The 27,524-nt window shown below is 41.5% G+C and overlaps 1 protein-coding gene across 8 annotated transcripts in view; it reads left to right on the plus strand.

Moving 5' to 3' along the window:
- The first annotated feature begins 888 nt into the window (after positions 1-888).
- STK24 (serine/threonine kinase 24) overlaps positions 889-27,524 on the plus strand; it is a 55,731-nt gene continuing 29,095 nt past the window's right edge. The window contains exons 1-4 of one of the 8 annotated variants that reach the window (XM_025150154.3): positions 889-1,152; positions 13,708-13,756; positions 24,918-25,054; positions 27,088-27,223. In XM_025150154.3, coding sequence (XP_025005922.2) covers positions 27,161-27,223 — 63 coding nt within the window. In that variant the 5' untranslated portion in view covers positions 889-1,152; positions 13,708-13,756; positions 24,918-25,054; positions 27,088-27,160. Of the gene's footprint in view, positions 1,153-1,173; positions 3,348-13,707; positions 13,939-23,630; positions 23,806-24,917; positions 25,055-27,087; positions 27,224-27,524 lie in introns of those variants that run through there. The other 7 variants (XM_046941235.1, XM_046941238.1, XM_025150149.3 and 4 more) reach the window with 7 other exon arrangements.

Consider the following 27,524-nt stretch of genomic DNA (forward strand, 5'->3'; position numbering starts at 1 on the left):
TATGACTCTGCTATGATGGATGCTCACTCCTTCCTTTGATTCAGCTGCAAAGATAGTTAACCTCTGTCTTGGGAATCACAGACCCATCAGCCACCAGGCATCAGTGATTTCAGTCCTTACTAATTTGTGGGGACAAAAGGAGAGCACCTTTCAGCATAACAAGTGTACTGAGGAATGTATGATGGAACTCTTGAATCCTAGCTTCAGCAGGCCAAGTAAAGGCAACACCACACCATCAAACTGATAGCAGCCTTTCAGTATCTAGAGGGGAGCCACAGGAAAGAAGGGGACAACTCTTTGGCAGGGTCTGTGGTGATTGAACAAGGGGAAATGGCGTCAAGCTCAAAGTGGGTAGATTTAGGTTGGATATAAGGAAAAAGTCTTTTACAGTGAGGGTGGTGAGGCACTGGGACGGGTTTCCCAGTGATGTGGTTGATGTCCCCGGAGACGTTCAAGGTGAGGCTGGATCAGGCACTGGGCAACCTGATCTACCTATGGATGTCCCTGTTCATTGCAGGGGATTTGGACTTGATGGCCTTTGAAGGTTCCTTCCAATGCTAAGGATTTTATGATTCTGTGAAACTCTTAGAACCTTTACTCAGACCCAGGATTTCTCCTGCCTAGGGGAGAGCTGGACTATCTCGTATCCCATTTACAACTGCTGTGAAAACATCAACACTGCCATTTGGCTGTACTGCTTTTGCTCCTTCTGACAGGAAGTCAGGCACTTCCTGAAACCATACGCCTCGCAAGAGCTATAGCGTTACCCTGACCTTTCTTAAAGCCTCCGGGAGGAGGGGAGAGGCAGGAAAAGGACATAACGCGAAATGTCTAGGGTTTCTGCCATCCCGACGTACCGCCTCACCGGGCGGAGAGAGCCCCGGAGGAGGGGAGACGAGAGGAGGGCCGGGGAGCGATGAGGCCGCATCCGTGACGGGGCCCGCGGAGCCCGCGCTTGGGCCGGCCCCTCCGCCGCCGCCCGCGCACGGGCACTGCCGGCTCGGGGGAAGGGAGAGGAGGAGGAGTGTGGGAGCGCGGCGATGAGCTCAGCTCCGTCCCCCGGCGCCGCCTGAGGAGAGCCGGTCCCTCCCGCAGGCCGCCGCCGCCGCCATGGCTCACTCCCCCGTGCAGCCGGGCCTGCCGGGGATGCAGGTGAGGAGCGGCCGCCCCCACGGCGGGCTTCGCGGCCCGGCGGCGGCTCGGGGCCGGGGGAAGGGCGGGCTGCCCCGGGCGCCGGGGGCCGTGGCACGGCGTAACCGCCGGGAGCCGAGCGCGCTGGCCGGGCGAGGGCTGCGCGAGGCTCTCTCCATCTTCGGCCCGCGGGGCGGGGGAGGACGTGGTGTTTTTCCCCCCCCTCGGTGTTCTCATTTTAACGCGACGAGTGAAAACCCGCGGTCCGGAGGGAACAGGGCCCGGCTGTTGACCTTCAGCGCGCTGCAGTGCCCATCCGTAGGGTTAGCGCGGCGGGGCCGCGGCTGGAGCCTGCCGCTGGCGCAGGGGGCTGCCGGCCTCGCCGATGCGATCTGCAGGCCGTGCGATAAAGCCGTGGTTTTTAAACAGCCGGAGTGGCTTTCTGCCGGCTGAACTCCTTGCAGCCGCGAGCTGGTGGCAAAAAAGCCCTAAGGTCATTGGTATCTGTGGGTTACTTAAGGTTTCCTGCTGCTTATGAGACGCTGGCCTGCCCCAGCCTCCCAGAGAATAACTTCTGGGTGGGAGGTAAAGTTTGTTGCAATTTATCTCCTGGATTGAAAGGTTTTGTGCTTTGTCTGGCTGATTTGCTCTGGGTTGTGTTATTTTTGCAAACCAGGTTCTAAGTCCTGAATCCAAAATCTGTGCATGACCGAAGGATGTGAATTAGCAGGGTAGATGCTTAGGCAGTGTGAATGGCACCGCTGGATGCCAAACAGGGTATGTAGGCCCTCTCTCTCCATGAATTCACCACGCTGTATGGACTGCAGTTGGGCATCCAAGTTCACCTTCCGTGCACAGCACTTTGCTGATTGCCCAAGGCACAAAAGTACTCCTTTCTCCCTCCCTTTGGATGGGACTGTGTTAGTGCTACACCTTGGGGACTTGCTGAAACATTTGAGAACCAGAACCACTCTCTGAACCTACTTAAAGAGAATCTCCGGTATTTTAGAATGGAAAAAGTCTGAGCTGGAGCTGCTGGGGAGTAAGAGAATGAGGGTTGCTCCAGCAGTATGCGTGTCCTGCTGATGCATGTCATTTTTAGCATCTCTGATGACCTGTTTTTTTACTAGCTTGCTTGGTTTGTTATTTAGCTTGTGATACTGTTAGCTGTATTGTATGTATATGTATGGTAAGCTTTCAGGATTAATAAGCTTTCAGGATTTTGTTAGCCCCTGTAATTTGGGGTTTTACTCCAAATCTTTTTGTTCAGGACTGTTATTTTTTCTCATGTTTCTTTGCTGTGAGAGTTTCTGGAATGTTTGGGAACTTTAACAACGGTGTAAAATAACAAAGCAAAGCTGGTAGGTAGGGGCATCAAGTCTGTGAGCAAGGCGAAAGCTACGTGCTCATTTTCTGTACCCACTTCAAGGTGCCTGGATCTGTTTCCATTCTGTCTGAGCTTGCTGCAGTCTTAGTGGTCTGTTCTCAGTACACAGTTCTCTCTGACTTTACTTACAGATAAATGCTCAGACAGTGAGGTACATCCTTGCTTGAAGAAGACAAAGGTTTGTGACTTATGTAAAGGAGAGAAATAGAGCTCAGCTCTCTGCAGTATGATTAAATTGCTGAAATCATGGGACTGTGTTTTCTTTTTCTGTAGTGTGATCCTTTCTGCCCACCTACAGCTTCTGTAACAAATGCTGTAAGCAATGTCAGAGGGAACGTTATGCAGCTCTCCCTTACGTCTTTTGCTGTGCTTATGGAAGAGATGGGCGTCCTAGCGTGGACAAAAGCAACTTCTTGACCCCCAGAAATCACATGTGGGAACAATGCTTTATTGTGGTGTTTGGTGTGAGCAGGGTGGTGTGTAAACAGTGAGAGGAATGAGGGATTAATGTGTTTCTCTCTGAACAACATATCTGATTGATGGTTGAAGAGTGATGCATAAAAAGCGAGTGGGTAGAGCAAGCCAAAGGAATGAGAAACTGTGGAGGAAATGTAGGATGGTGCTGGAAGGCTGTCAAAACCTGAGATTCACTGTCTGCTGGGAAGCGGGCATGTTCCAGCCCGAATGAAAACAGAGCTCAGTTTTGACCTAAATTTCTGTGTGTGCATATAGGTTGGCGCTCAGTGTTTTTACTGCCCTTAGTTTTAGTGCTCTGTGCAGATAGGAGTCGGAGCGTGTGGCGTGAAGGGGCATCACTACTAACCCGACAGTAAGTTGTCTTCATTCTTTGTGCTTTGGGCAGCTGACATAGGAAAAAATGCTTGCTTGCCTGTGGTGTGTGATATTTTGGCAAGGCTGGCTCAGAAAGGTGTACGTGACCTGTAAAAGTGACTTTCAGGCTGGCCTGCAGTTCGAGGCTGTGGTAAGCTTCTGTAGTTCCCTTATGGAACCATTTCAAATAATAAAATACTCTCTTTGTAAGTTAATGATATGGGTGCTCGGTGAACCGTAATGCGTTTTGAAGTTCCTTAAGAATGTCTTGAACCAAAAAGCTCAGGAAATGTAGACTTGCAAATAAAAGCTTAAAGGATGAATGCAGAACACAGCACTGCAGTACATCAGGCTGTCGGATATCTGGCAGCAAGCAGTTTTAATGTAATCTTTAGCAATAAAATGCTGAAATTAATAGGGATTAAAAGACTTTCTTTCTTTCTCCGCTTAAAGTGGTTTTAGGTTTAAGCCGTATGTGATCTGTTTGCATTTTTCATTGTTTGTGAAGTTTGAGAACCAGAAAAGCAGTTGGGCTTTTTTATCCCAACTTTCTGCGCAACGCTGACTGTGTGAAATTCCTTTTGAATTCAACCTTATGGCATTAACAACAAGCATGCTTTTGAGAACTCCTTCTGAGGAAAGACTAATGGCTCCATCAACCACAGATCCTGGAGAAGTGAGGAGAGTCCATAGGAGGTGCCTTTCTGGCAGCTAGCAGTGTTCAGGCAGTGAAATGCCAGTTAAAGTGGTTATTACAGGCACTGAGAGGCTGTGTAGCCTCTGCTGCTTTGCGTCCGCAGCTTGTATGTAAGAGACTATTTTTCCCAGATTTTAATTGTTTGAAGTTATAGCTTGATAAATACTCTGCAATAATCTATAGCAGTTATTTGAATGATCCTCAGACTGTTATGATCATGGTTTGCCTGATCTAAAATATCCAGGGCACAGATGCTGGGACTCTGTGGCACGTTATGAGCCTCGTCCTTCAGCACAAGGACAAAAGAGTTTTCATTCTGCAGAAACAGTGCTGGCATCTTCTGGCTCTGGAGGTCAAAAGCTGTGTCAAGGCTGTGCAGCACATGGCTGGAGTTTTTCTGGAGAAGTCAACTCTTACCAACAGTGGGGCTGTTGATAATGGAAAGTCATGTGTAGCAGCTTCTAGTGAACGAATGGCTGCTGAGCAGTTTTCCTCCTGCATTCCCAAACTCTTTCTAGCAAGTGTACATAGAGGAGCAAGAGTTGGTTTCCTTTGGACATGCTAGGTATGACTCATTGGTGAAGCTTCATAGCAAGCCTCTGATGGCAGGGCAAAACTTCAGTTTGGATGTTATTAAACCATAGAGCTGTTAACTCAGACTGTGCAGCTAAAATGACAGCAGTTAGACTTACGCTTTCTCCATCATTAGTCTTCTTTGTCCTTTCCTTCCTGTGGTCTTTGCATGTTCTTTCTGTTAGCTGGGCAATAAGTGGTAATAATCCCAACGTAGAGACTGCTCTATCGTTGGGGAGCAGTTTGAGGTATTCAGTCTGTCACCTTTTTGGGTTGACTGCATCACATCATAAATAGCTGAAGGATTGAGTTGGACAGCTCTTGCACCCAGGAGGGCTTGACAACAGTGTCCTGAATCTCTGCTCCCTTGTTTCAGCCGCTCAGCCTTTGGAAACTGTTCCTTACCCCCTTACCTCTGCATAAACACCACGCTCTGCTGTTACATTAACATTTATAGTTAAATAGGAATCTGGAAAGCATGTCTGAAATTGAGAGCTCCAAAACCACAGGAGGGCCGAAACAACGGAGCAGAGATTCAGGACACTGTTGTCAAGCCCTACTGGGTGCAAGAGCTGTCCAATGCAATCCTTCAGCTATTCATGATGTGATGCAGTCAACCCAAAAAGGTGACAGACTGAATACCTCAAACTGCTCCCCAAAGATAGTGCATCCAAGATGCTTTGTCAGCGTTGTCACTTCCTGTGTCCACCTTTTTATCTTACTGTTGTCTTGACGTTAGTGTCAACAGCCTCAGAGCAGTAAAATCAGGTTTCCATCAGGTGGGCTTCCAGAACAGGTAGACAGATACTTCTTATAGCGGATCTGGTTCAGATATCCCTGTTACAGATCTTGGACTCAGCCTAGTCAGATGTCACAGTAGGTTCTGTGTCCCGGTCTCGTGTGTGGGTAAGGTGCCAGCTGTCATCTTGGTTCCTAAGGAGACAGAAGAATACAGATATAGCCAATATATTTAAATGTTGAGACTTGTGTTATGAGTGATATGCAAGGTTTCTATGATGACTTACGTAATGGCATCTTTTGTGATCCTGAGATAGGAAATGAACATACTTATCTTGTCTACATCTCAAATGTTGGTATTTTTTTATGTTCCTCATCTTTGGCAGGGAAGCATCAAACGCTGATGAACAGAGGCGGCCTGGCACCTAGTGCAAAATACTGCATCGTATCATGATTTGATCTCATTACTACTTTGATGTTATACCTACATGCACTGGGGGAGTCCCATTTAATTAATGTGTGTATTGTGTGTGGATAAAAGCGATCGCTTGTGTCGATGCAGTTCTACAGTCACAATGCCTTTTACTGGTAAGCTTTTTAAATTGAGGACCTCGAGTTTGTCCGTATGTTTCTCTTCATTTGGGATAAGTTTCCTTGTGCATGTGTGCCTGTGGCAATTAATGACAGAGATGACACGCAGGGAAGCATCACTTCAGCATGTACTGAATTTGGGATGCGGAGTGAGAAATTCTATAATGAGAATATCTTTCTCTCATAAGAGTAAATAAGAAATGGACTGATTTGTCAACTGATAGGTCTCCCCTCACATTATGAGATTGCTGTAGACTCTAAAACTCATTCTTTTTTCTTCTTTTCCTCAGTTAGCATCAGTATTGCATACATTCTACTCTAACATGGTTCTATTACTGTAATTTCTTCAGCCATTCATCATAAGGGTAGGAATTTCCACAGTGATATTTCCATGTTATCGATAAAGAACCAAATGTTTTGTATTTTGACCCCCAAATGTGTTTTCCTTGAAAGTAGATGAGAAGTGGTTGTGCAATGGATGAGAAATACTTTTATGGTAAGCTGAGTTCAGGCAACTTCTCCCCCCCCAACATGCTTAAAACGTGTTCCAGTCTAATTAGAAAGCAGAGTAATGGAGTTAAACTGTGAAAAAGATGTCAGCATTAGTAAGGCCACTGTGACGCATGCTATAGATACTTTCATTTCTGTTCAACATCTGAAGCCTTTGAGAGGTGCAAGGTTTTTCAGCTCCTGTCCGCTCTTTGGTTGTGAGCTGCTGAAGTTTCATGGCAGAATTTATGGCATCTTGGCTGTGTCTTATTTCAGTTTCCCACCAACAACAGGAAATGATCTTGTGTGTTGTATCAGCTACTCATGTACAGCGTATTTATATCACTGAAAGCAAAAGCTGTGACCAGCTTCCGAGAAAGGTAGAATGCTGAGCAACAAAATTTGAGGCTTCTCTTTCCTGGAAGCAGTTCTTCCTGATACTGTGAAACCATTGAAGGATATGATTGTATTTATTTATTTGTTGCTGTTTTCTTGTTGATTTTTAAAAAAATTATTATTAGAATCCTTAGAGTTGGAAAGGACCTTTAAAGCCACCGAGTCCAGCTTCCCTGCAATGAACAGGGGCGTCCACAGCTACATCAGGTTGCTCAGAGCCCCCCTCAGCCTGGCCTTGGACATCCCCAGGGATGGGGCCTCCACCACAACTCTGGGCAGCCTATGCCAGTGCCTCACCACCCTTACTGTAAAATACTTTCTCTGTAAATCCAGCCTAAATCTCCCCTCCTTTAGCTTGAAACCATTTCCCCTTGTTCTGTCACCACAGACCCTGCTAGAGAGTCTGTCCCCTTCCTTCTTATAGCCCCCCTTCAGATACTGAAAGGCTGCTTTTGGGTCATCTCTCAGCCTTCTCTTCTCCAGGCTGAACAGCCCCATCTCTCTCATTCTATTCTTGTAGAAGAGGTGTTCCATCCCTTGGATGATTTTGTGGCCCTCCTCTGGACACACTCCAACAGGTCTATGTCTCTCCTGTACTGTGGACTCCACATCTGGATGCAGTACTCCAGGTGGAGCCTCACCAGCACAGAGGAGAGGGGCAGGATCACCTCCCTCACCTTGCTGGCCAAACTGCTTTTGATGCAGCCCAGGATAGGGTTGGCTTTCTAGGCTGCAAGGGCACATTGCTGGCTCGTGTCCAGCTTGCCATCCACCATTATCGCCAGGCCTTTTTTGGCAGGGCAGTGCTCAATCCTTTACACCCCCCAGCCTGTATTGGTAGTGAGGGTTGCCTCGATCCAGGTACGAGACCTCATGAGGTTCTCGTGGGCAAATATAAATATATGTCTTCAGCTGTCGCTTCTGCAGCTGGCTCTGGGAGGGTAAAAGTATAAAATCAACACTGCTTAATATTGATGCGTGCTGAGGTGAGTAAGTTTGGAAAGACTGTGAATAGTGCTTCAGGAAAACTTGTATGGCTGCTTCTGAAATGGAAAGCTGTGTGAAGGGGGACCTGACATGTACCAGCTGTGTACTGTGAATGGTTTTCTGGCTTGGAGTTCCCCTCTTACTTGCGAGAAGTGCCTGCTTGAGCTTGTCCACTAGATTGGCTTGCTGGTCTTTGTGGGAGTTAATTTAAAATAAGCAGTGTACCACAACAGTGTCTCTTGAAAAGAAACTCATGTCTTTGCACACTTTTTTTGTGTGGTTGAAAATAGAGATGAAGTATTCTTATTTGGACAACATTGTTGCTCACGTTAAACACTGTTTTGCTATTCAGAAAGAAATAACGGGTATGCTATGTCGCTTCTATTTCTGTACAGAAGTGCTAAAATACTCCAGGCTGCTCTTTCTTCCTATCAGTCAGTGAGACGAGGATAATTAATGGCACAGTTCAAACAAACTAGTCCTTGCAAAGAGGAGATTTGGTACAAAAAATCCAAGGTGTGAAAGACTGAAGCACAGATTCAAGCATTTTTTGCCCGCCACCTATTCCAACTCATAAGCCTTGGTGAGTTAGCACAGGAAAGAGCTTTCATCTTCTGTGCATCTGTTGTGATCTTCTGATGCTCACATTTGTAGGAAGTTGGTGATTTTATTTTGATGAATGTAACAACAGACAGTCATTGTTAACTTGTATGGTGACTAACCTGTAATGGTGTCCTCAGAAGCCAAGTTGTGCCTTTTTCTTCCCTTTTATCTTTTGCTCTTGTCAGCTGAAAGAAGTGACAGTGTCGTGTTTAGACTGTGAGAGCGTGGTGACTTGCAGTTACAGGGCAGAGGAGGAGACTGGGAAAATAATTCCTGAAGTGGCTGTGGCCTTAAAATCTCCCTGTCTGACTTCACGGGTTCTTAATTTTGTACTGTAACATACATTGGCTGTGCTATAAACTGTAATTTGTTCTTTGGAGGTCTGACTTGGATGCAGATGCTTTTAGAATGTATCAGCTGGATGCAGCCCATCTGGTCCAGTGCTTTGTCTTTAATGGTGTTATGAGTTGATGTCTGAGAAAGAAAGTGTAGGAATGTGGTAATTTGCAGTATTTCCATGGCATCCTTCCACAAATTAAGGTAAATTTTACTGCTCGAAGTATTTTCCAAGCCAGAAATTATCTTGATGGCTTTCTTTTATGTCAGGTTTTATTTTGATCCATTAGTTTCTCCAATCCTTAATGGTTTTATAGGGTCCACTGTCTGCAACATCATATTACAGTGTCTGTCCAGGTTTATATCTGCATTTATATAAACAAGGCTCAAAACGTATTGTTTTTATCTCCAAATGTGGTAGCAGAGGCAGTAATCAGCAGCAGTCACAAGGCAATTCACCATGTGGTACCTGATATTCACCAGAGATCTCTGAACCTGCTCAGGTGATGGCATTTTGGGCTTGGGCTCAGTAGGGAGTGGAGGTTGGACTGACAAATTGGAATTTGATTTGGTAAAATGAGAAGTATACAGAAGAGGTATTGAAAGATCGTTGTCTATTTCAAAAGAGCAGGCATAGAGAAATCAGATCTGCAATTGAAATCAGTTACTCAAATAATTAGAGAACTTGAACATGGAGATGGCTTGGGATTCTTGCTGGTGAAAGAGAAAAATAGTTTTGTTCATCCCATTTATGCCATATCCAGGTAAGTAAGCCTTCATAAAGGGAGATTAGAAATGAGAACTGGAATGAAATCATAGAATTGTAGAATTCTTAGAGTTGGAAGGGACCTTAAAAAAAAAATCTTGTCCCACTCCCTTGCAATGAACAGGGACATGCACAGCTGGATCAGGTTGCTCAGAGCCTTGTCCAGCCTGACCTTGCCTCTGACTCCAGGGACGGGGCATCCATCACCTCTCTGGACAACCTGTTCTAGTGCCTCACCACCCTTATTGAGAACAACTTCTTCCTTATATCCAGTCTAAATCTCCCTCCTTTTAGTTTGAAACCATTTCCCCTCGTCCTGTCACAAAAGACCGTGCTAAAGAGCCTGTTCCCTTCCTTCTTAGAGCCACCCTTTAGGTGCTGAAAGGCTGCTATCAGAAAGGGACTCTGTTAAAGCTTTGTCTTAGTTCAGAATGGTTTTGAATAAAGCTAGAAGTGTGTGCATGATCTAAGAAATTTGAATTTTGGTTAACATTTTCTATTAGGCTACAGGAGTCGTTTGCTCAGATGAGAATTCGAGACTTCAAAATAAGCACACTGTGAGTTGTGTATAGTGCTGACTATGAGGGAGGCACTGGGCAGGTGATGTCAGTGGAGAAACTGCAGGTTTCTCCAAATCTCAGTTGTTGGTGACTGAGAATTGACTCTAGCATTGGAAAAAAAAACAACCAAATGTTTACATGCAGGTAAAATGTGCTGATGATACAATATTGAAGGGCAACCATTATACTTAAGAGGGTCAGGCCATTGCTGAAGAACTCTGTGACCTTGAGGATTTGAATTGATGAACAAAATAGTGTGAAGTGCTAGGTGCAGTAAGTGTGAGTTATTATAAAGAACCTTTCCTATAGGTTGGACACAGCTGAGTGTGAGGCATGAGGCCAAGTTGAACAAATACGATCTCGGGATATTTTGTACTGTCTTTTCTTCCCGTAGAAGTGGGCAACACTGACGACTGAGTGGAGTATTGAGAAGAGTTCATTTTAAGGGCAGTATATTGCCCTGGCTGATGAAGGTCAGGAGTAATGAGAGCAACGTGGAACAGACTACAGAGAAGTTGCTTACCACTAGGAGAATGATGACTCTGCTTATGATGGATAGGTAAAGGACTTTGAGCAATCCAAGAGAGAGATGCCTGTGATTGATGTTTAGGAGTGTGAGAAGCCATCTAACACACCGCCCTAACTAACATATGGGCCTCGGATTTTCTATAATCGTTAGATGCAGGTGTTCCTTATTTATTTTGTTCTACTGCAGGATGGAGACTGTGGCATACTTTGAAAGAAATGCATTGGCAGAGTGCTTAGCTCCTTGCCAAACAAGATGACTGACTTTATCCTTTTGCAGCACACATTGCAGTCGTGTTCTGTGGTTCCTCACAATATATGTATATATTAATATATAACTGAGCCTGCTCAGTTGTGTTGAGGTTCTTAGATTGGTGCCCTTCATTTTGTATTATAACATTAGTAGAAAAATGCAACGCGAAAACTTCAGGAGCAGAGTCAGCAAAAAGAAGTGACTGAATCTATGGGAAGCATTTTTCTCTATTCAGTCACATGTATATTTTGGCTGTGTTGGAAGGCTTTGCAGAAACAAAACAAAAATTGGCGAGAATCCTTCCCAGATGTTATCTTGGGGAAATTAATGGGAATTGGCCACTCGTGTAATTGCAAATCCAAGCAGCTCGCTATATACCTGGAGGCCTGATCTGTCCATTTCTGAAATAGAGCAGATTATTAAAGAGAGACCAACGGGTAGTTTTCCATGCAGACAAACCACCAGTAGATTACAGTTCTGCCTTCGAGCACTTGATCTCCTGGGAGGAAAATTTGGACCTTCTCACAGAAGGGATAAAGAGATTTCTTTGAAGAGCTGCTGCCTCCCGTGGCTCAGAACAAAGTTCAGGAGCAGTAACTTTTAAGTTCTAAAATTAAGATATGTGTTCACTGATTTGGGAAGGAAAAGGGCTTTTAATAATAAATCTTTTCACCGGACACTTGGGTTGTGTGGATGAACTGAGCGTGAAGAGATCCCTGTGTCCGTGTCAACTCAAGGCTTAACGCAGCGTGTATGAAAAGACAGACCAAGAATTGTTTTCCAAAAGAGAAAGTATTCGATGCAAGTACTGGGATTTTTGTAAATGATCTATTCAGAGACATGTCTGTTTTGGATATTGGTAAAGGAGCATTCTGTGGCACGTGAGGAGAACCACTTCAGTACGAATTGATTTAGTGCTTGGTTTTGTGATTTCTTGGCGGTGGAAGTGCTGGTAGGTGTCACTATGGGGCTGGCTGATAACTACGTGTGCTGGAAATTGTGAAGTGCTCTGGTTGGGTTTCCAGGTGGCAGATAGATTAACATGTTATGTATGTAGGATGTAATAGTATGTAATTCTCATTACATTGAAATTCAAGCTCGTTCCGGTGGAAGCGAATTGGATATATAGCTCTATTGGGTCACAGAAGTCCTTTTCCTTCTGTTTGTTTCCCTAAGCTGACTTTAGTAGGAAGGTCACAAAGATGCCTGGGGGGACTTCTTGGGGCTACTGAAGTCTCACAGCATGCATTGATAAGTGACTTTTGTAGGAATGATCTCACTGGCCATCTGTTCCTGGAATCATCTTCTGAAAACCATGATGTCTCGTAGCTTACTTTAAAGTATTAGACATTGTAGTATACTTACATTTTTTGACACCATGCTGCTCCACAAACATACTCCCTGCTTTAGCTCTGGACTCAAACAGTCACATCTCTCTGGTCCTCAAAAGACCTTATTCAGATATTAAACTTGTGTGATTTATAGCTTTACATGAACTAAAACATCTTCTTGGTGATCTTCTTGGGGCTGCAAGGATCAGTTCTGCAACCTTTGAGATCCGAGCAGAAATAGACGTTAAGTATAGGTGGGAGGTGCTTTATAGGCTAAATTTAATTGCTGAAGAGGATGTGTTGTCTCAGTGCTTGTCTGTGGTAACTTAGAAACTTGTATTGCCCCATTATTCTGCAGTTTGTCTAAGTATAAACCATTTGGCTTAATGCTTATGTAGGCATTACTGATCTTTTTTCTCATATGAACCTTTTCCTATACCAACAATGTTCACTTCAGTTGATATAACCTCATCCTTTTAAGAACATTAATGCCTCTTTTCAGGTGTTTGATTTATTTCTTAAGGGACTAAGTAATGCCGTTCTGTTTTTCTTCCTATCATGCCTATTCCCTCTAGCTATAGCTTTTCCAATTAGTTGTAACACATATTTTGATTAGCTGTAAAGACTCTTTGCTGCCAGATGGAAAAGGTGCACACCGGAACTCAGCATCTGCACAGTGCAAGTGTGAAGTTGAAGAGCAGCAGCAGTGAGCTGAATACTTGGTAGTGAAGAAAAAACAACTGTAGCAAAATAGTTCACATACATCTTGCGTTCTTTCTTAAGGTGACGTGTTTAGGTGTGCACTCAGTTTTCACTTGACTGTTCAAATCAAGGCAGCTTTTTTTTTCAAGGAGTGAATGACTTTACCCAACTGAGAGAAGAAGAAAAAGAAATCCTGTTCCAAGAAGAACTTGGGGGCAGGAATATGAAGGAAGTATGACAGTTTGTGCAGGTGGTCTTTAGTAGAAGATAGTTAAAGAGAATTGCTTGCACATCAAGCAGTGTTAGTAGTCAGTGCACTGAAGAGTGGGAACAAAATCCATATAGGATGAGGTATGTGAAAAATTCAAGGGAGTAAGACAGCATTCTGGGGAAGAAGCAATTTAAAGAGCAAGGAACAGCAAAACGAAAACAAACCCACATTACTTTTATATTTGATCCATGTTAATTTTAATAGAAACCAGATCTTTGTGAGGGTTTTTCATTCTCAGTGCCTAGGTACAGTTTATTGGCCAAGAAAAATGAATTGAGGCAGTAGCACTTTCTCATGCTGGATAGGAGAAATCCTGGTTATAGGGACTGTGACAAATTTGTACTTTATATACAGGGAAGCATAAATGTTGCAATATGTGCACGTAGGGGAGGTAGGAAGAACATATTAATTATAGAGATAGAAAAAGGGTAGCTGGATAAATAGGACTCTGTACAATTTGAAGGGTGTGCAGCCTTTCAAAATGCCAGATTTCATTTTAATGTTACAAATACTGAGCAACTTTTCTCTTATTTTTAACAGACTCTGAAGGCAGATCCAGAAGAACTGTTTACAAAACTGGAGAAAATTGGTAAGGGCTCTTTTGGTGAAGTTTTTAAAGGAATTGACAATCGGACTCAGAAAGTGGTTGCTATAAAAATCATTGACCTAGAAGAAGCAGAAGATGAAATAGAAGACATCCAGCAGGAAATCACAGTGCTGAGTCAGTGTGACAGTCCCTATGTAACTAAATATTATGGATCCTATTTAAAGGTAAGATGCTCACATTTGATGGTCATTTGATTTTTACCAGTAATTCTTTCCCAAGTTATCCAATCCTGCTTGTCTTCAAGGGCAAAGTTTCAGTCAAACCTCAGCTAAAGAAAGATCTATTTTTACTCTTTCAGTTCTAAAGAAGGAATGTGTTACTGTATTTTTGTGACATGTGGCAGAACTTAATGGGAAAAAATGCGTGTCTTGCTGTCTCTGTACAAAAGGAATTAATTTAAATCACATTAATTTGTTAAGCTCTTGCTAAGTAACATAAGTAGATTCTCCAAATGTTAGGAGAATGTAACATTAACTGTTGGTCACTTTCAGAAAACTAAAGCTAAATCTGCATTTTTATTGTCAGAACATTAAAAGTGATGCAGTATCAGCTGTTTTGCAATTTTTGTCAAGGTTTGATTAGTAACAAAATGTACGTTGATTTTCTAAAGAGAGACTGAACCTAGTCTTGATCAGAATTATTTTAAAATAGAGTTTAAAGAAAGTTAATCTACGAGCATTAGCCAACAGTACATTAGCTGTAAGTGAAGCTAATGGAAGGGTTTTCCGTTAGTTGCTTTTTGGATCTGCTTCCCTTCCCTCCCCTGAAATCCCCATGAGAAATTTAGATTTCAGGTTTCAGTTTTAAGCGTGCCAGATACAAGTTTGCTTGTTTGTTTGTTTATTTAATTGGCTGGATAGAATGGCTTATTGCCTCTAGCAGGCATGGAAAGTATTTGGAAGTTTTTTGTACTGTATCTCTTTGTCCCTTATTTGGGTAGCTCCTAATTTTCTGGCAATTAGATGACAATCTGGGTGAGTGGTTGTACACTTGAAAGGGTTTGGAGTTATGAGTAGGCAGAAAATACTTCTAAACTGACTTCCAGTCTCTCTCTGTTTTTGTGTAAACATTCTACTTCATCAGCAAAAATATGAAGGTTCTGGAAGGCGGACCCCTTCTTATCTCTGGATTTTATCTGAATGCAGGAGATGTGTAACTGAAGGGTAGATAGGGAGTCCTTTCCTCTTGTGCTCTGAACCAGTTTGCTTGGACAGCTTATCACTGAAGGCATTGTAAATGGTTTCTAACCCAATACCCTGTCAGCAGTGCTGTACTTAAGTTATGTATCCTTTAGATCTCAGATGCTTTGTGTTGTGGTTTAACCTCCGTAAGCATCTAGGCACCATGCATTGCTAACTTCCCACCATTAGGGCAGGGAAGAGAATCAGAAGGGAAAAGTGTTATTATATCTTGGGACACAAGTGAAAGAATTCATTTTCTGCTTTCCATTGACGGGCAAATGTCAAGCCACTTCCAGGGGAGCAGGGCTCATTACGCATGATGGTCTCTTGGTAAGATGGTCATCCTGAGCATCCTCCCCTTCCTCCTTCTTCACTCTAGCTCTTATTGTTGATCGGGGTGTTGTGTGGTATAGAATATCCCTTTGGCCAGTTGAGATGAGCTGTACCCTCCCAGCTCCTTGTGTACTGCGAGCCTGCCAGAAAGGGCAGCACAAGAAGCAGAAAAGACTTTGGCACTGCGTAAGCAGTGCTGAGCATCAACTGAAACATTGGTGTGTGTTCAACACTATTTTCATCGTATATCCAAAACAACACCATGCAAGCTGCTTTGAAGAAAATTAACTCTATCCCAGCCAAAACAGGGGCACATCAGGAGGCACACAATTCAGTATAGTAAGTTGGATAAATTTCTTAGCCTAGGTTTTGTAATAAAATATGTCTTGTAGGAAGGGCAGAAGTGGGATTAGTCTCCCTACTTCAGATCTTTTGTAGGAGAAAAAGCAAAATGTTAGAGGATAGGTGACATAGAACGCAAGAAACATAGAAGTTTGATGGGAATGCTACTAGATAGTTTTTACGAAGTCTAGTAGTGGTGTGGCTGAGAGCCTGGTGTTCGATTTTTGACCTGAGTAAATGTCAACATCTAGTGAAAATAGTGGGGTATCTGTTGTTTTTGCAAAGTGAAGGAGGGAGGAGAGCATAGGGCATGGTAGCGTGGTAAGTGTTGGCTGGAAGGAGGTTTTCTGAGTAATGCTTGTGCTTATTCTTGTGAAGAGGACCTTCTGAAAATACTTGTGCCTTCAGTGTCCCTTCAGTTAAGTGCAGCAATCTGATTTTTCCATCTTGATGTGTCACTTTTCTAAGATACTGAACTAACAGTGGCTGTATTAAGATTCAGCTACTCCTAGAAGAAAGCATATCTTTCTTGTACTTGCACGTATCTTCAGTCCTGTACAAATAATAATGCTAATTCATTATTTCAGTTCTTTCTGAATTTATATCATTTTGCAGACACTTTGTACTACAGAACTTATGGTCTTCAAAACAAAAAACTCCTTCATGCTGTTAAAAATTAATATGTGGTAATTAGATGATGTTGATGTGATAGAATCTTTCAAAGAAAATGTTATGCAATTGTATTAGCTTATTAAAGAAATCTATTATTGGATAGTAATGATGTGTCATATTAATGTAGATAATACTTAAGGAAAGTATTAATGTTTAAATTAATTGATTCATAATCTTGGCTGGGAATCTTGGTTTCTTTGTTGCAGATCTTTGTTGCCTTTGCAAGTTAAGGTTGTTGTATTGAGGGAACTGAGTCTGACCATCTTCTAACTGTGTTTCTGATAATGTGATATCCATCACCAGAAATGTTCTGTACATTGATATTCCATGTCTTGAGTGATTAGGAGGCATTATTTCTTCCATGACTGCTCATTTTAGCACTAATTACAAGAAAGTTACTATTTTTTTTCTTCCTTGCAGAATGAGATGGGATCAAGTAGGGAAATGATAAGATCTTATGGTGTGTTGCCATATCGTCCAGCACTGCATTAATTATTCTCTCAAGCCCACACTGTATGATGAGTACTGGCCACTGCTGGATCAGTCCCACCTAGGACTCTGCAGACTATTTCATGTCCCTTTCTAGAAAAAACTCACAGAACTGTGGAAGACCTGTTCTCATGTCCTTTAAAATGTTTGACAGATTTGAAGAGGCATTCTGTATGTCCACCAAGGGTGGTTAATGAACAACGCCATGAAAATAGGTGATATTTTTGAAGGTTCTATAGGTAGCCAGAATATTTGGGTATTTGTTAGGTTCAGCTGAATCATCGATCTATGAGAGTTTTTTCTTGTATTGTTCTTCCTTCTCTGTTGGCCCATACCTGCTTCAGTTATGCTGCATGACATCAGCTGTGCTAAGGGAGCTGTTCCTTGAAGTTTTAGAAAGTTTCCACAGAACAGCTGTACTTGCCTGAGACCTCTTTCTTTTGGTGTGTAATTGCTGAGTTTGTTGGAACACGATATCACAATATCACAGTAATGATGGATTCTGATTTAGGTTTCGCTATGAATATAAGCTAACGTGAGGAACATGTCTTTGTCAGAAACCCCAACGTCTTTATCTAAAAGAGAAATGCATGGACTCCTTGCTAAGGCCTCATTTTAAATACGGTATGTTCATGTTCACATTGTGTTAGGACAAAAGATTTTTTGTCTGCCACAGGAGGTAGTAAATAATTAGGTGGTTGTTCTTTGAGCTGATCACGACAGCGTGTTTCATTTGGGCATGTATATCTAAGAGGGACTGACTTCCTTTCCACCTTTGCCAGTGTGTTAAAAACCTGTATCAGTAATAGACTTAATAGGCAGTGGCTCCATTCTCTGTTTTGTGGAAACCATATCTACTCCTTAATGTCTTCCAAATGAGAGGTTTGTCTCTTCTTGCAGCCATCCACTCTTTAAAAGAGGATTATAAAAAGAAGGGGAATCAACTTTTTACGTGGGTAGATAGTGATAGGACAAGGGGGAATGGTTTTAAGCTCAAGGAGGGAAGGTTTAGTTTGGATGTCAGGGGGAAGCTCTTTACAGAGAGTGGTGAGGTGCTGGCACAGGCTGCCCAGAGAGGTTGTGGATACCCCATCCCTGGTGATGTCCAAGGTCAAGTTGGATGGGGCCCTGGGCAGCCTGGTCTAGTGTCAGATGTGGAGACTGGTGGCCCTGCCTGTGGCCGGGGGTTGGAACTTGATAATCCTTGGGGTCCCTTCCAACCCTAGCTATTCTGTGATTCTGTCTGTGATCTGATTTAAATGTTGTATGGACACAAGTATAGCTCTTTTTAGATCCTTATACGATTAATTTATGAAACCTCTGCGACTGTTGCCATCTTTAGGTTTCAGGTGAGAGCACCCACTGCCTTCTTTGTAATGGAATAAGGTTTCTCTGTGTTTCGTTGTCAGATTTTTAAAAATAATATTCTCCAACGTTGTTTGCTGTTTCTCCTGAGTTTTGCTGAGTTCTCCTGTTTCTCCTGTGCTATACCTTTTGAAGAGTACTGCTGTTAATTCAAAACCTTTCTCTGTCTAGGAGCCCGGCAATTCTGCCTTGTGCATCTTACTCTGTTTTACCAATTTTTCAGTAGCTTAGATTTGGTTCTAAAGTTATTTCCCTTGTCCAATTTTAGACCACGTTGTTTGGAATCTGTTTTAATTCCAAGGTAGAGATGCCTCACTAATAAGGTTTATTCAGTTTTGTAGTAACTTAAATCACTGTTTTATTATAAGTTCATAATAATTTCATATTTCTTTTATCTTGGATTATTGTTTAGAAATATGTGAGAATTACTTTGTCTTATTTTTTCTTTAGTTCCATAATATACATTAATAATAATAATTAAAAAAGCAAACAACAGTGTCTCCAGGCTCATGGGCTTTTACCACTCAGATATGTATTTCTAGCATAATTGTTTGAACTTCTTGATCCGATGAAGACCAGAGTTCTGGTTAATTTCTCCCCTTTATGTAAAATACAGAATGCTTAAAAATATATATAAAAATCTATAGGAAGAGCTGTCATTAAGGATAGCTGCTGATAATTTTTGTTTTGGTATTTGTAGCTGTATCAATAGTTACTTCTTTGTCTAGGATATACTATACGTGTAGCTCTAAGTCAAGCTGTTGTTCACATATATACTGCAAGAAAACAGAAAACAACTTATGGTTAAACATTATGATTGACACAGTATAGCCTCATGAAACAAAACATGCTGCTTCCTGTGAAATTTGATTAATGGGGCTCTCCAGAACAACTCCCTCATGCAAATGAAGTCTAGAAATAAACCTATTGTTGACAAATGGTGATTCTGAAAGTAACAAGTGGTTGGTTTTAGGCTGTCAGGTGAATGTGAGCTCTGTAAGTAGTGCTGTGGCTGTGGCTGAACCAAAGTAAATCATGTACTAGCTGGGGCTTTGGTGTAGGTGGCATCAGCGAGGCCATTCCTGAAATAGCAATGGCCAGTTTGATGTGGCTGGAAAACTGGCATGTGTTCAGTGAAGAGCTTCACAAACAGGTTGAGTTTGGAATGCTGGTATCCCAGGAAAAGATGTGGTCTTGGATTTTGTTTATCTAAGAGGAGGTTAGGGAGTGACTTGGTCTGTATAGGTGGAAGCTTTTCATTGTTTAAGTACCAATCATTCAGTGCTTTCTAATCTCTTATGCCAAAATAGAACCGTAGAATCATTAAGCTCGGAAAAGACCACTAAGATCATCTAGTCCAACCATCACCACCATACTCACTAACCATGTCCCTCATTGCCACATCTGCACCTTTCTTGAACACCTCCAGGAACAGTGACTCCATCACCTCCTTGAGCAGCCTCTTCCAACTCATCACCACTCTTTCTGAGAAGAATTTTTTCCTAATATCCAACCCGAATAGGACAAGATGTCATGGGTGACTGGCCAAGCAAAGCTAATTCTATATGGTAATGATACATATTTTTAAGGGGAAGATAGCTTAAATATGTATGAGGTGGATTTTATGTCGCTTGTACTTATTTCTACACCCATACTTGCTGAACTTAGAAACCTAAGCTTTCATGCTTTAGGCAACTCAAGGACATTATAGTGGGTATGTTGGGTATTCTTGCCACAGCAATCTAGAGAATGTAATTTTGAATGTGTTTACATGTGACCTCAGTATGTTTTAGGTCAACATCCTTTGGCTTTATAGCTTTAACTGTTTTTCTTCAACATTTATAAGCATCTTTGAACTCCTGTGACCTTAAATATGTGCTGTGGGTCTGAAGTTAATGTAGTCCAAACGTAAGGAACTTGATGCACTGTGATCTTGCAGAGAGCAGACAGCCAGTGGCAGGTGACATCCTGCTTGTCAGGGTGGGAGAACAGTGTAGGGCTTTCCCCCTTGGATGTAGGTCTGTGGAATCCACAGCACTCGGCTGTGTCAGTAGTTTCTTGATGTTCTATTGTCTGTGTTGGGAGCCTTTTGGAAAGCACTCGCTCTGAATATTGGCTGGGGATTGAGCTCTCAAATAATTTTTAAAAGCGAGCTGTAACTGCATCTCTGATTTCTGATGTTGCAGTTACAGCAGCACTGTCATTACTGCATTTTGGGAGGGGTTAAGGAGACTGTGCCTTCTCTGTTCCTTTGACCAAAGCCAGATGGAATTGTCTTATCCTGTAGGAATGCCTAGAGCTGTGACTGCATTCTTTCTCCTTACTTACTGGAGCAGTGTTAGGAACAGATTAAGACACAACTTCAGTAAGACAGTTCCTATACAGGTATGCCTACTTTTCTTCTGAAGCCCCTCATAAGCCCTCAGTTATTTCCAGGCAGCAGCAGGCTAGAAGATGTGTCTGCCTTTATTTGTCTGCTTTGAGTGAGAAGCTGACATCTGGACAGCCTGAAAGAGGCAGCAAGAGTTTCTGAGGTGGTTTGTTGGGCTTCAAGGCCTAGTAGGATTGCCAATTTAAAGAAAAGTTGAAAGTTTCCATTAATGCAGCCCATAAAGGTAATAAATGAAAGCAAAGCAAAAGTGCACAGAAGAACTTGTGAACTCTGTCTCTGTCTCACGTGGTTTTGCTGTGATGCCCTATTTTCATTCTTAAAATAGTTTGGTCCCTTCTTATTTCAGAGATGATTACGTTGCAACTCTAAACCTTTGTTGTCTGTAGTTTGCTTGGAGTTGTTCATCTGCACTGCCTTTGATCATAGATACTGTTTTTAATTCTAACTCCAGAAACTTTTTGTTTCACTATTTCCCTTCAGCAGTCCAAGAGATTCTTACCAGTTTCTGAAATCTGCATTAGATTCATCAGTGTAATCAGTTCTGAATTGTTTCTCTTTCAAGGGTAAATAATCCTTACAGAACTCACATATCAAGATTGGAAGCATCACTGATCTTTCTTGGGAAAACTGAAGGTTTATAATTAACTATGTTTAGAATTATCTGACATTTAGATGCTGAGCCATGTCATGCCGTTCTGATCCTGTTCTAAATCAATTTTCAAAAGCTCAATGAAAAATAGTGTTTCTTGGAAGTAACGTATCTATGTTGTTGTGAAGCCTTTGAAAGCTGCCTCTATGCTGCTCTGCCTCCTGGCTTCTGTGTGCTGTGAAATATTCCTGTGCATAGCTTCACACCTTGCTACCTGTTTTCAGTTAGATCTCAGACAGGCAGCAACAGCATCTCGTCCCCATCCTGCCTTCAGGAATTCTGCCACTGTACTTGGGTGTGTTGGCTGCAGAATGACTTGGTTCACATGGGAAACTACTTTCCCAGTGAATTCCTCCCGCTCCTTCCAAAGACAAGCCATCTTTCCAATAAAGCAGACCCCGATGCTCACAGATTAACCAGTTAAGCAGAAATTGGTGGGGGAGAAAAGGACCATGCTTTCCGGTAACAACTTGTTTGGCTGTACAGATGATGCAGTATTGTTTGTTAACAGTATATAATATTGTTTGTCATATGTCCTTTAATACCATTATGTTACTGTAGGCCCGTGAGGTATCTGAAAAGGGAGGATGAGTATGGCATCACAGTGGAAGCCTCTTTCAGCTGCTGCTGAAGGGGGAAATCCAATTCTGCCTTGTGACTCACTTCCTTACCTCAGCACCATGGCCCATATACACTTCCAGTGAAGCCGTTCAGCTCAGTGGATAGGCAAAACTAACTGGTTTCTCTAATTTAAAAATAGAATAAGAGGGCAGTGGGGAATTTCATACACTGATGGTATAAAGTTGGTGAAAGATGGTGTAAAGTACAATTGGTGTAAAGTTTTATGGGCGTGCACTGCCACATCATTATCTAGTAAATCTTTTTATTGTGCCAATAGTAGTGCTGGGGTGTGTGTGTATATTTGTGCCCAGCTGTAAGTGGATTAGTTCCATGGACTGATTGCCCAGACAGTTCTCCTGGCAGATGAGGAGAAGAAGGCTTTCCAGCTACCTGGAACGTGACCCAAGGCAATAGCAGATGGCTGCCCACCTGGTGATCTGGAGTACTTGGGAACCTCCACAATATTTGCCAGTGACACCTTTCCACCATAATATTGTGCCATGTTTGTGACATATCTTTAATATTAACATTAGGTAGATCTTATTGCTCGGTTATTTTTCTTTTACTTCAATATATTTGGGCACTTACACAGTTCTTTGGATCAATTGAATTCTAGATCTTCGTTTGAAAAGTTGGTTAGAGACAAAATATATGCTGAACTTCTAAATATATACTAAAGTTCTAAATGTATATCTAAATGTATATTAAACTTCTAAAGGAAGATTCCACAGTGAATAGGTTTGTGTGGTGAATTAGTTCTGATGAAAAGAGCAGTGATGGAGGCCGTGTTTTTGAGTAAGTTCTTAAGGTTTGTTTCTCTGTCTTTTTTCCCCATCTTTTTCACTATACTACAAAATGTTTAAGTGACTACAGGACAGCTGGAGTAAAAAATGAGACTGGAGTTGGTGAGGCTTTCTCCTCTTTTTTTAAATAGTTCCTCGAGACAGCAATTTGTAGGAGGGCAATGAAAACATAGAGGACGAAGGCCAAATGGAAACAGGGGATGGAAACAGGAGGTGTCTGTAGCAGTAATAAGAGATCAAGAGTGGAGTTTGGAAGAAGGATAGGCCTATGAAGTTTATGTGAAGAAAACAGTAGGAAATGAGAACAATGTGAACATGAGTTAAAGGGAAAAGATAAGTGAAGACTTACAGGCTGCAGAGCAGTTATGCAAAAGTTGGGAGCTGTGTATGCAAATGGTAAAAAGGGTTGAATGGCTGGGTGGATTGGTGTCTGTGCAAAGGAGAAGTAAACTTGAGTTATACCTTTCATTCTGAAGTTAATTTGATGTAGTGGTAAAGAGGAAAAGTGTAAGCATTAGAGCAGTTGTATTTTGGACAGTGGAGGTGAAAGGGTTCTTGTGCCTCACTTATTAGAAGTTTGACTCTGGTATAGAACAGGGAGTAATTTATAAAAGCCGAGTGTAATTAATATGAACTGTTCCAGTGAAATAGGTTTAAGATATTTAGGTGCAAGCAGGGTGATGTCTTGGTGGAAAAAAAAATGTACTAATTTCTGTGTTAATTGGATGCTAAATTCACTTGATAGTTCTGCTTTTGTTGTATTATAATTCATCTGGAAAATGAATGCTGTAAACTCTTGCTGATTTACTTTGGCTTTCACTTTCTTATTTCGTGACTTCATAGAGTTTATGAATAACCATTTGGCGCACTTAGCAGTAAAATTCAACTGCATAGAGAGCTTTGATTATGGGTTACCTTTTTGTTTCTTGTACTTTTGGTAAATGGAAGGAATGTTGGGATTGCAGTGTAACTACGTTGCTCACTCGTTATTCTTTGACTGTCTCTTTAGATGGAATTTCTGGGAAAAGATCTGCTGCAGGTTGGAATTAATTCTTTCCCATGGAGCATGGACTGGATAGACGTGGTTATAAAGTAGTTCTTTGCCTGATGAACAGGGAGGAGGGGAATCACTAACTGCCACCTCCATTAGGTGATTAAAAAAAGCTTACCTTCACCTTATGGTTGTAAGTGACATTATTATTTTTTTTAATCTTCCATCCTGTTATTTGAAGAGAGAGAAACTGGTCTTAAATCAATGGGAAATGGAAGAGTATGGACTCGTGTTCACTTAGCATCCCAAATAAATGAGTGCCCACTCCTTGAGAACGCGAAATGTGTGTAGATCTTTAATTGCTGTATAAGTTTCTTGTGGTTAATAGCTAGGAACTGGTTTTGCAGCCAATACAGGAAATATATGTGTCTGCTTTTGCTATAACATATTCTAATGGAAGAGTTATAAACCAGGGTTGCCCATTAGCTTGGAGCTTTGGGAAGTCATGGGCTTAATGTGACATGTCTAGGCTTGTGACAGCTGAGCTGAATGGGTTCTTTTCTATGATGAAGGGGCGTGTGTCCAGGAAACGTGCCAAAGGGCCTGAGAATATGGGCACTGTTAGAGATGACTCATGCTAAGGAAAACACGAGGCTTGTGGCTCCAGCGTGTTGTGATGCAAACACAAGTCTGATGAATGTTCTGCAGAAAGATTCTTCCATTGGTGCTGCGGCAGAACTTGCGTTATTGCATTAGTGTTTTTGTTGTTTTTTCTCCCCTCCCAGCAAGTGGCTCTGCAAGCTCTGTTCCAAGTAGTCTGTGGCAAAAGGAATGCATTTAAGGATTAACTGTATACTGCTGAAGTAATTGAAGAGGTAATGGTTGGAAGGTGACTGCTGTATTAGGTCGTAGAATGCATTGACTAGTACACGTATTTAGGAATGAAAACACGTTTTTCCTTGTGATCTGAAAAAGGCAGAAATTTCAGTGTGTTGGAAAATGATTCCAAAGACAAATAATTTTTTATACATCTGTACATGCATAATAATGTACACTGAAGATGTTCTGCTGAGTCTGAAAAATCTCGTTGCCTATGTTTTTCATGGAGTACACGATGTCCAAACTGGAATGAGCAGCTTGTCTCTCCTTAGCCTCTGTGCTGCATTGGCTAGCTGGCAGATGCTTTTTTTTTTTTTTCCCAATTTTTTTTTTTCCTTTGTGGTTGAACGTTAGATGGCTGACAAACCTTGATTAAAGGACGTAAATGCGCCACATGCAAAACCACAATGATTTCTTTGATTGCAGGGACCTTTTGGCCAGCTTGCATAAGGACTTGTGTTTAGAAGAGAACCTTTGGGCTCATCTGTATCTCCCTCCCCTCAAAGGGATGGCAGCCCGAGGACAGCTAGCATTCATCCTGACGCCAAGAGACTTCAAAGGAGGTAAGCGCCTCAGAAATGCTCCCAGACAAAATGCACTCATCAGTCCTGCACCCCGGTGTGGTAATATTCTTCAGTGCAGCATTACCATCTCCTAAACGTTTTTGTTCTTCATGAAAATCTTTTGAGAGCTCTGTAAGGCCTTATGAGCTGGTTGCAGTCCTCATGGAGATTTGCATCTCTGTCAGTACCCCTTGTACTTTTGCTTAAGAATGTGCCCTTAGTGTGAGGCAAAAGGTGCTGGCTACACTTCCTGGCTTTGTGCTCGGACATATGCTCCCCTCCATCCCTTGGTTTGTCTTTCATAGTTTGGATGAGACTTAAAACTTGAACTTTTCTCAATTCATGTTTCTTTAAGATCAAGGGGGAAAAAACCATACTTGCTATTCACAGTTTTAAAGTTCCCTTTTTTCTTTCTTGTTTTTTTAAATTATTTTTCAAGTGGATCTCCTTTCATATCCAGCTAATTTCTGCCCAATTCTTTGTATGTTTAGGTTTTTAGAGAGTATTGTCCCAGGAGATGCATTTAATTCTCCTGGAGGGAAATACGTCTTTAGGAATCTTTTTATCCCATCAGAGGTGCCACCTAGATGCAGCACAGCTGTTTGTGTCTCCTAAATGCCTATAGAATAATTACTTAGTAGAAAGATAAATTAAGAACAAACAGTTGTTTGCCGTGGAAACAGAAATGAAAAAACAACAATCCCATATTAACTTATTTGTAAAACAAAAGCAGAGCTGTCGGGTGATTTCTGACTCTCTCCAACCTCCTTTTAGGTCAGTCATTGGAAAGCTGAGCTATAGATCTTCTTTTTCTTATTCTAATTACAGTAAACGTTATGTAAAACCCACTAAGAACATATCTGAAGACATAGGGAAGAATTTTCTTGCCTTTTTTTTTTTTTCCCCAACTTATGAGAATATTTGAAAGTAGACCAGTAGTAAATATTAATTATATGTTTGCTGAGCAGATCTTTTTCTAGGGGTGTGGATTTGGAGAGGATTCAGTTGACAGTGGGTGCTCTCAGACCACATAAGCTCTATCTGTTCCTAAGTCCCGTATGACTGCAGATACCCTGAGTAACAACTTTTGCCTTATTTTTCCTTTTATGATTTCACTGTGGTTGGTTTGTTTTTTTTTTTTTTGTTTTTTTTTCCCCCACTATTAGTTTGACTTTATAAAACCTAGGCAAGAGCTTTCTGTCTACTTTGACCACCACCTAGCTGACCTTCTTATTGGACTCTACTGTATGAGAGTAAAGCTGCTGTAGATTGTAGCTTAAATATGTTAAGGGCATCGTATAAAATAATATACCACCTAATTCTCTTCCAAAGTTATTTATGTTCAGATTTACCTATGGATATTATGATCAACTTGTATCTCCTCCAGGCTTAAAGTTTTTACAAGTTCTGGTAATGCTGATAGGTTAAATTAGCTTGATTTTTGTTTGTTCAACAAATTTCTTGCTGTTTTTTGTTGCTATTATTGTTTTATTTCACCAGTGTTCTTTTTTTTAATTTTCCCAATGCTGAGATTTCTGTTACAGTAATCAACTGTCATGGTTTTGTATGTACATATCTAATGTACAATGCTGTTCAACTGTAACAATTTTGATTTATTACATAATATGTAGTCTTTCCAAAATGCATTATTTCTATATGCCTTCATCTGGTATTGAAAGAGGCAAAATATTCGAATAGTTTTCAAATTAAAAAAATAATAACATTAAATGAATGAATCTTTCACAAAACTGGAAATCTTTTTGGGGGGGAATTATTCTACCACTTCTTTTTATCTTTGCAAGATATTACCACATATGCCCCAATAAGAAGAGCACACTGAAGCTATGTAAAGCTTAGCAAGTTCATTTTGTTTCCGTGGGACAAACTAAAGAGGATCACAAATGTATTTTACCTCTATTGATGAGTTGCTATCTCCCGGGAGTAAATCATAAGGAAACAGAGGCAGTTTTTATTTCTTCCATTTGAGTATCCTTCTAGTGTCAGTGACAGAATGTATTATGTTCTTTTTTTAGAGTTGAGAGTTGCTAGACTGCTTTTTAGTCTGTTGGAGGATGTACATTATAATAAAAAGGGCCCTAGCAATAAATGGGAAGTGTTATATTATTTGGAGTCTCTGGAATACATGAAATACTCGAATTCATGTCAAAGGTAAATCGAGATACTGCTTTGTCAGTGTTTCCTGGAGGGAACTGATATTCAAAGCAATATTATTTCTCTTTGCAGCCTTTCAAACTGACAGTAAAATTCAATCATTCATTTAAGAGGACAAATCAATTTTAACTGTATTCTTTAATTGTATACCAGTTTATGTACTTCAGCATGACATTTTCACATATTTTCTTGATGAATAGTTATCTTCATCTGCTTTTCATAGAAATCTTCTTTTACTGCATTTATAGTTCCAAACATAGAAGCAGGATATTAATGTCTAAGCTTAAAGGTGGCTAAC

The sequence above is a fragment of the Gallus gallus genome, chromosome 1, assembly GCF_016699485.2.
Source record: "Gallus gallus isolate bGalGal1 chromosome 1, bGalGal1.mat.broiler.GRCg7b, whole genome shotgun sequence".
In the NCBI taxonomy this organism is placed as follows: Eukaryota; Metazoa; Chordata; class Aves; order Galliformes; family Phasianidae; genus Gallus; species Gallus gallus.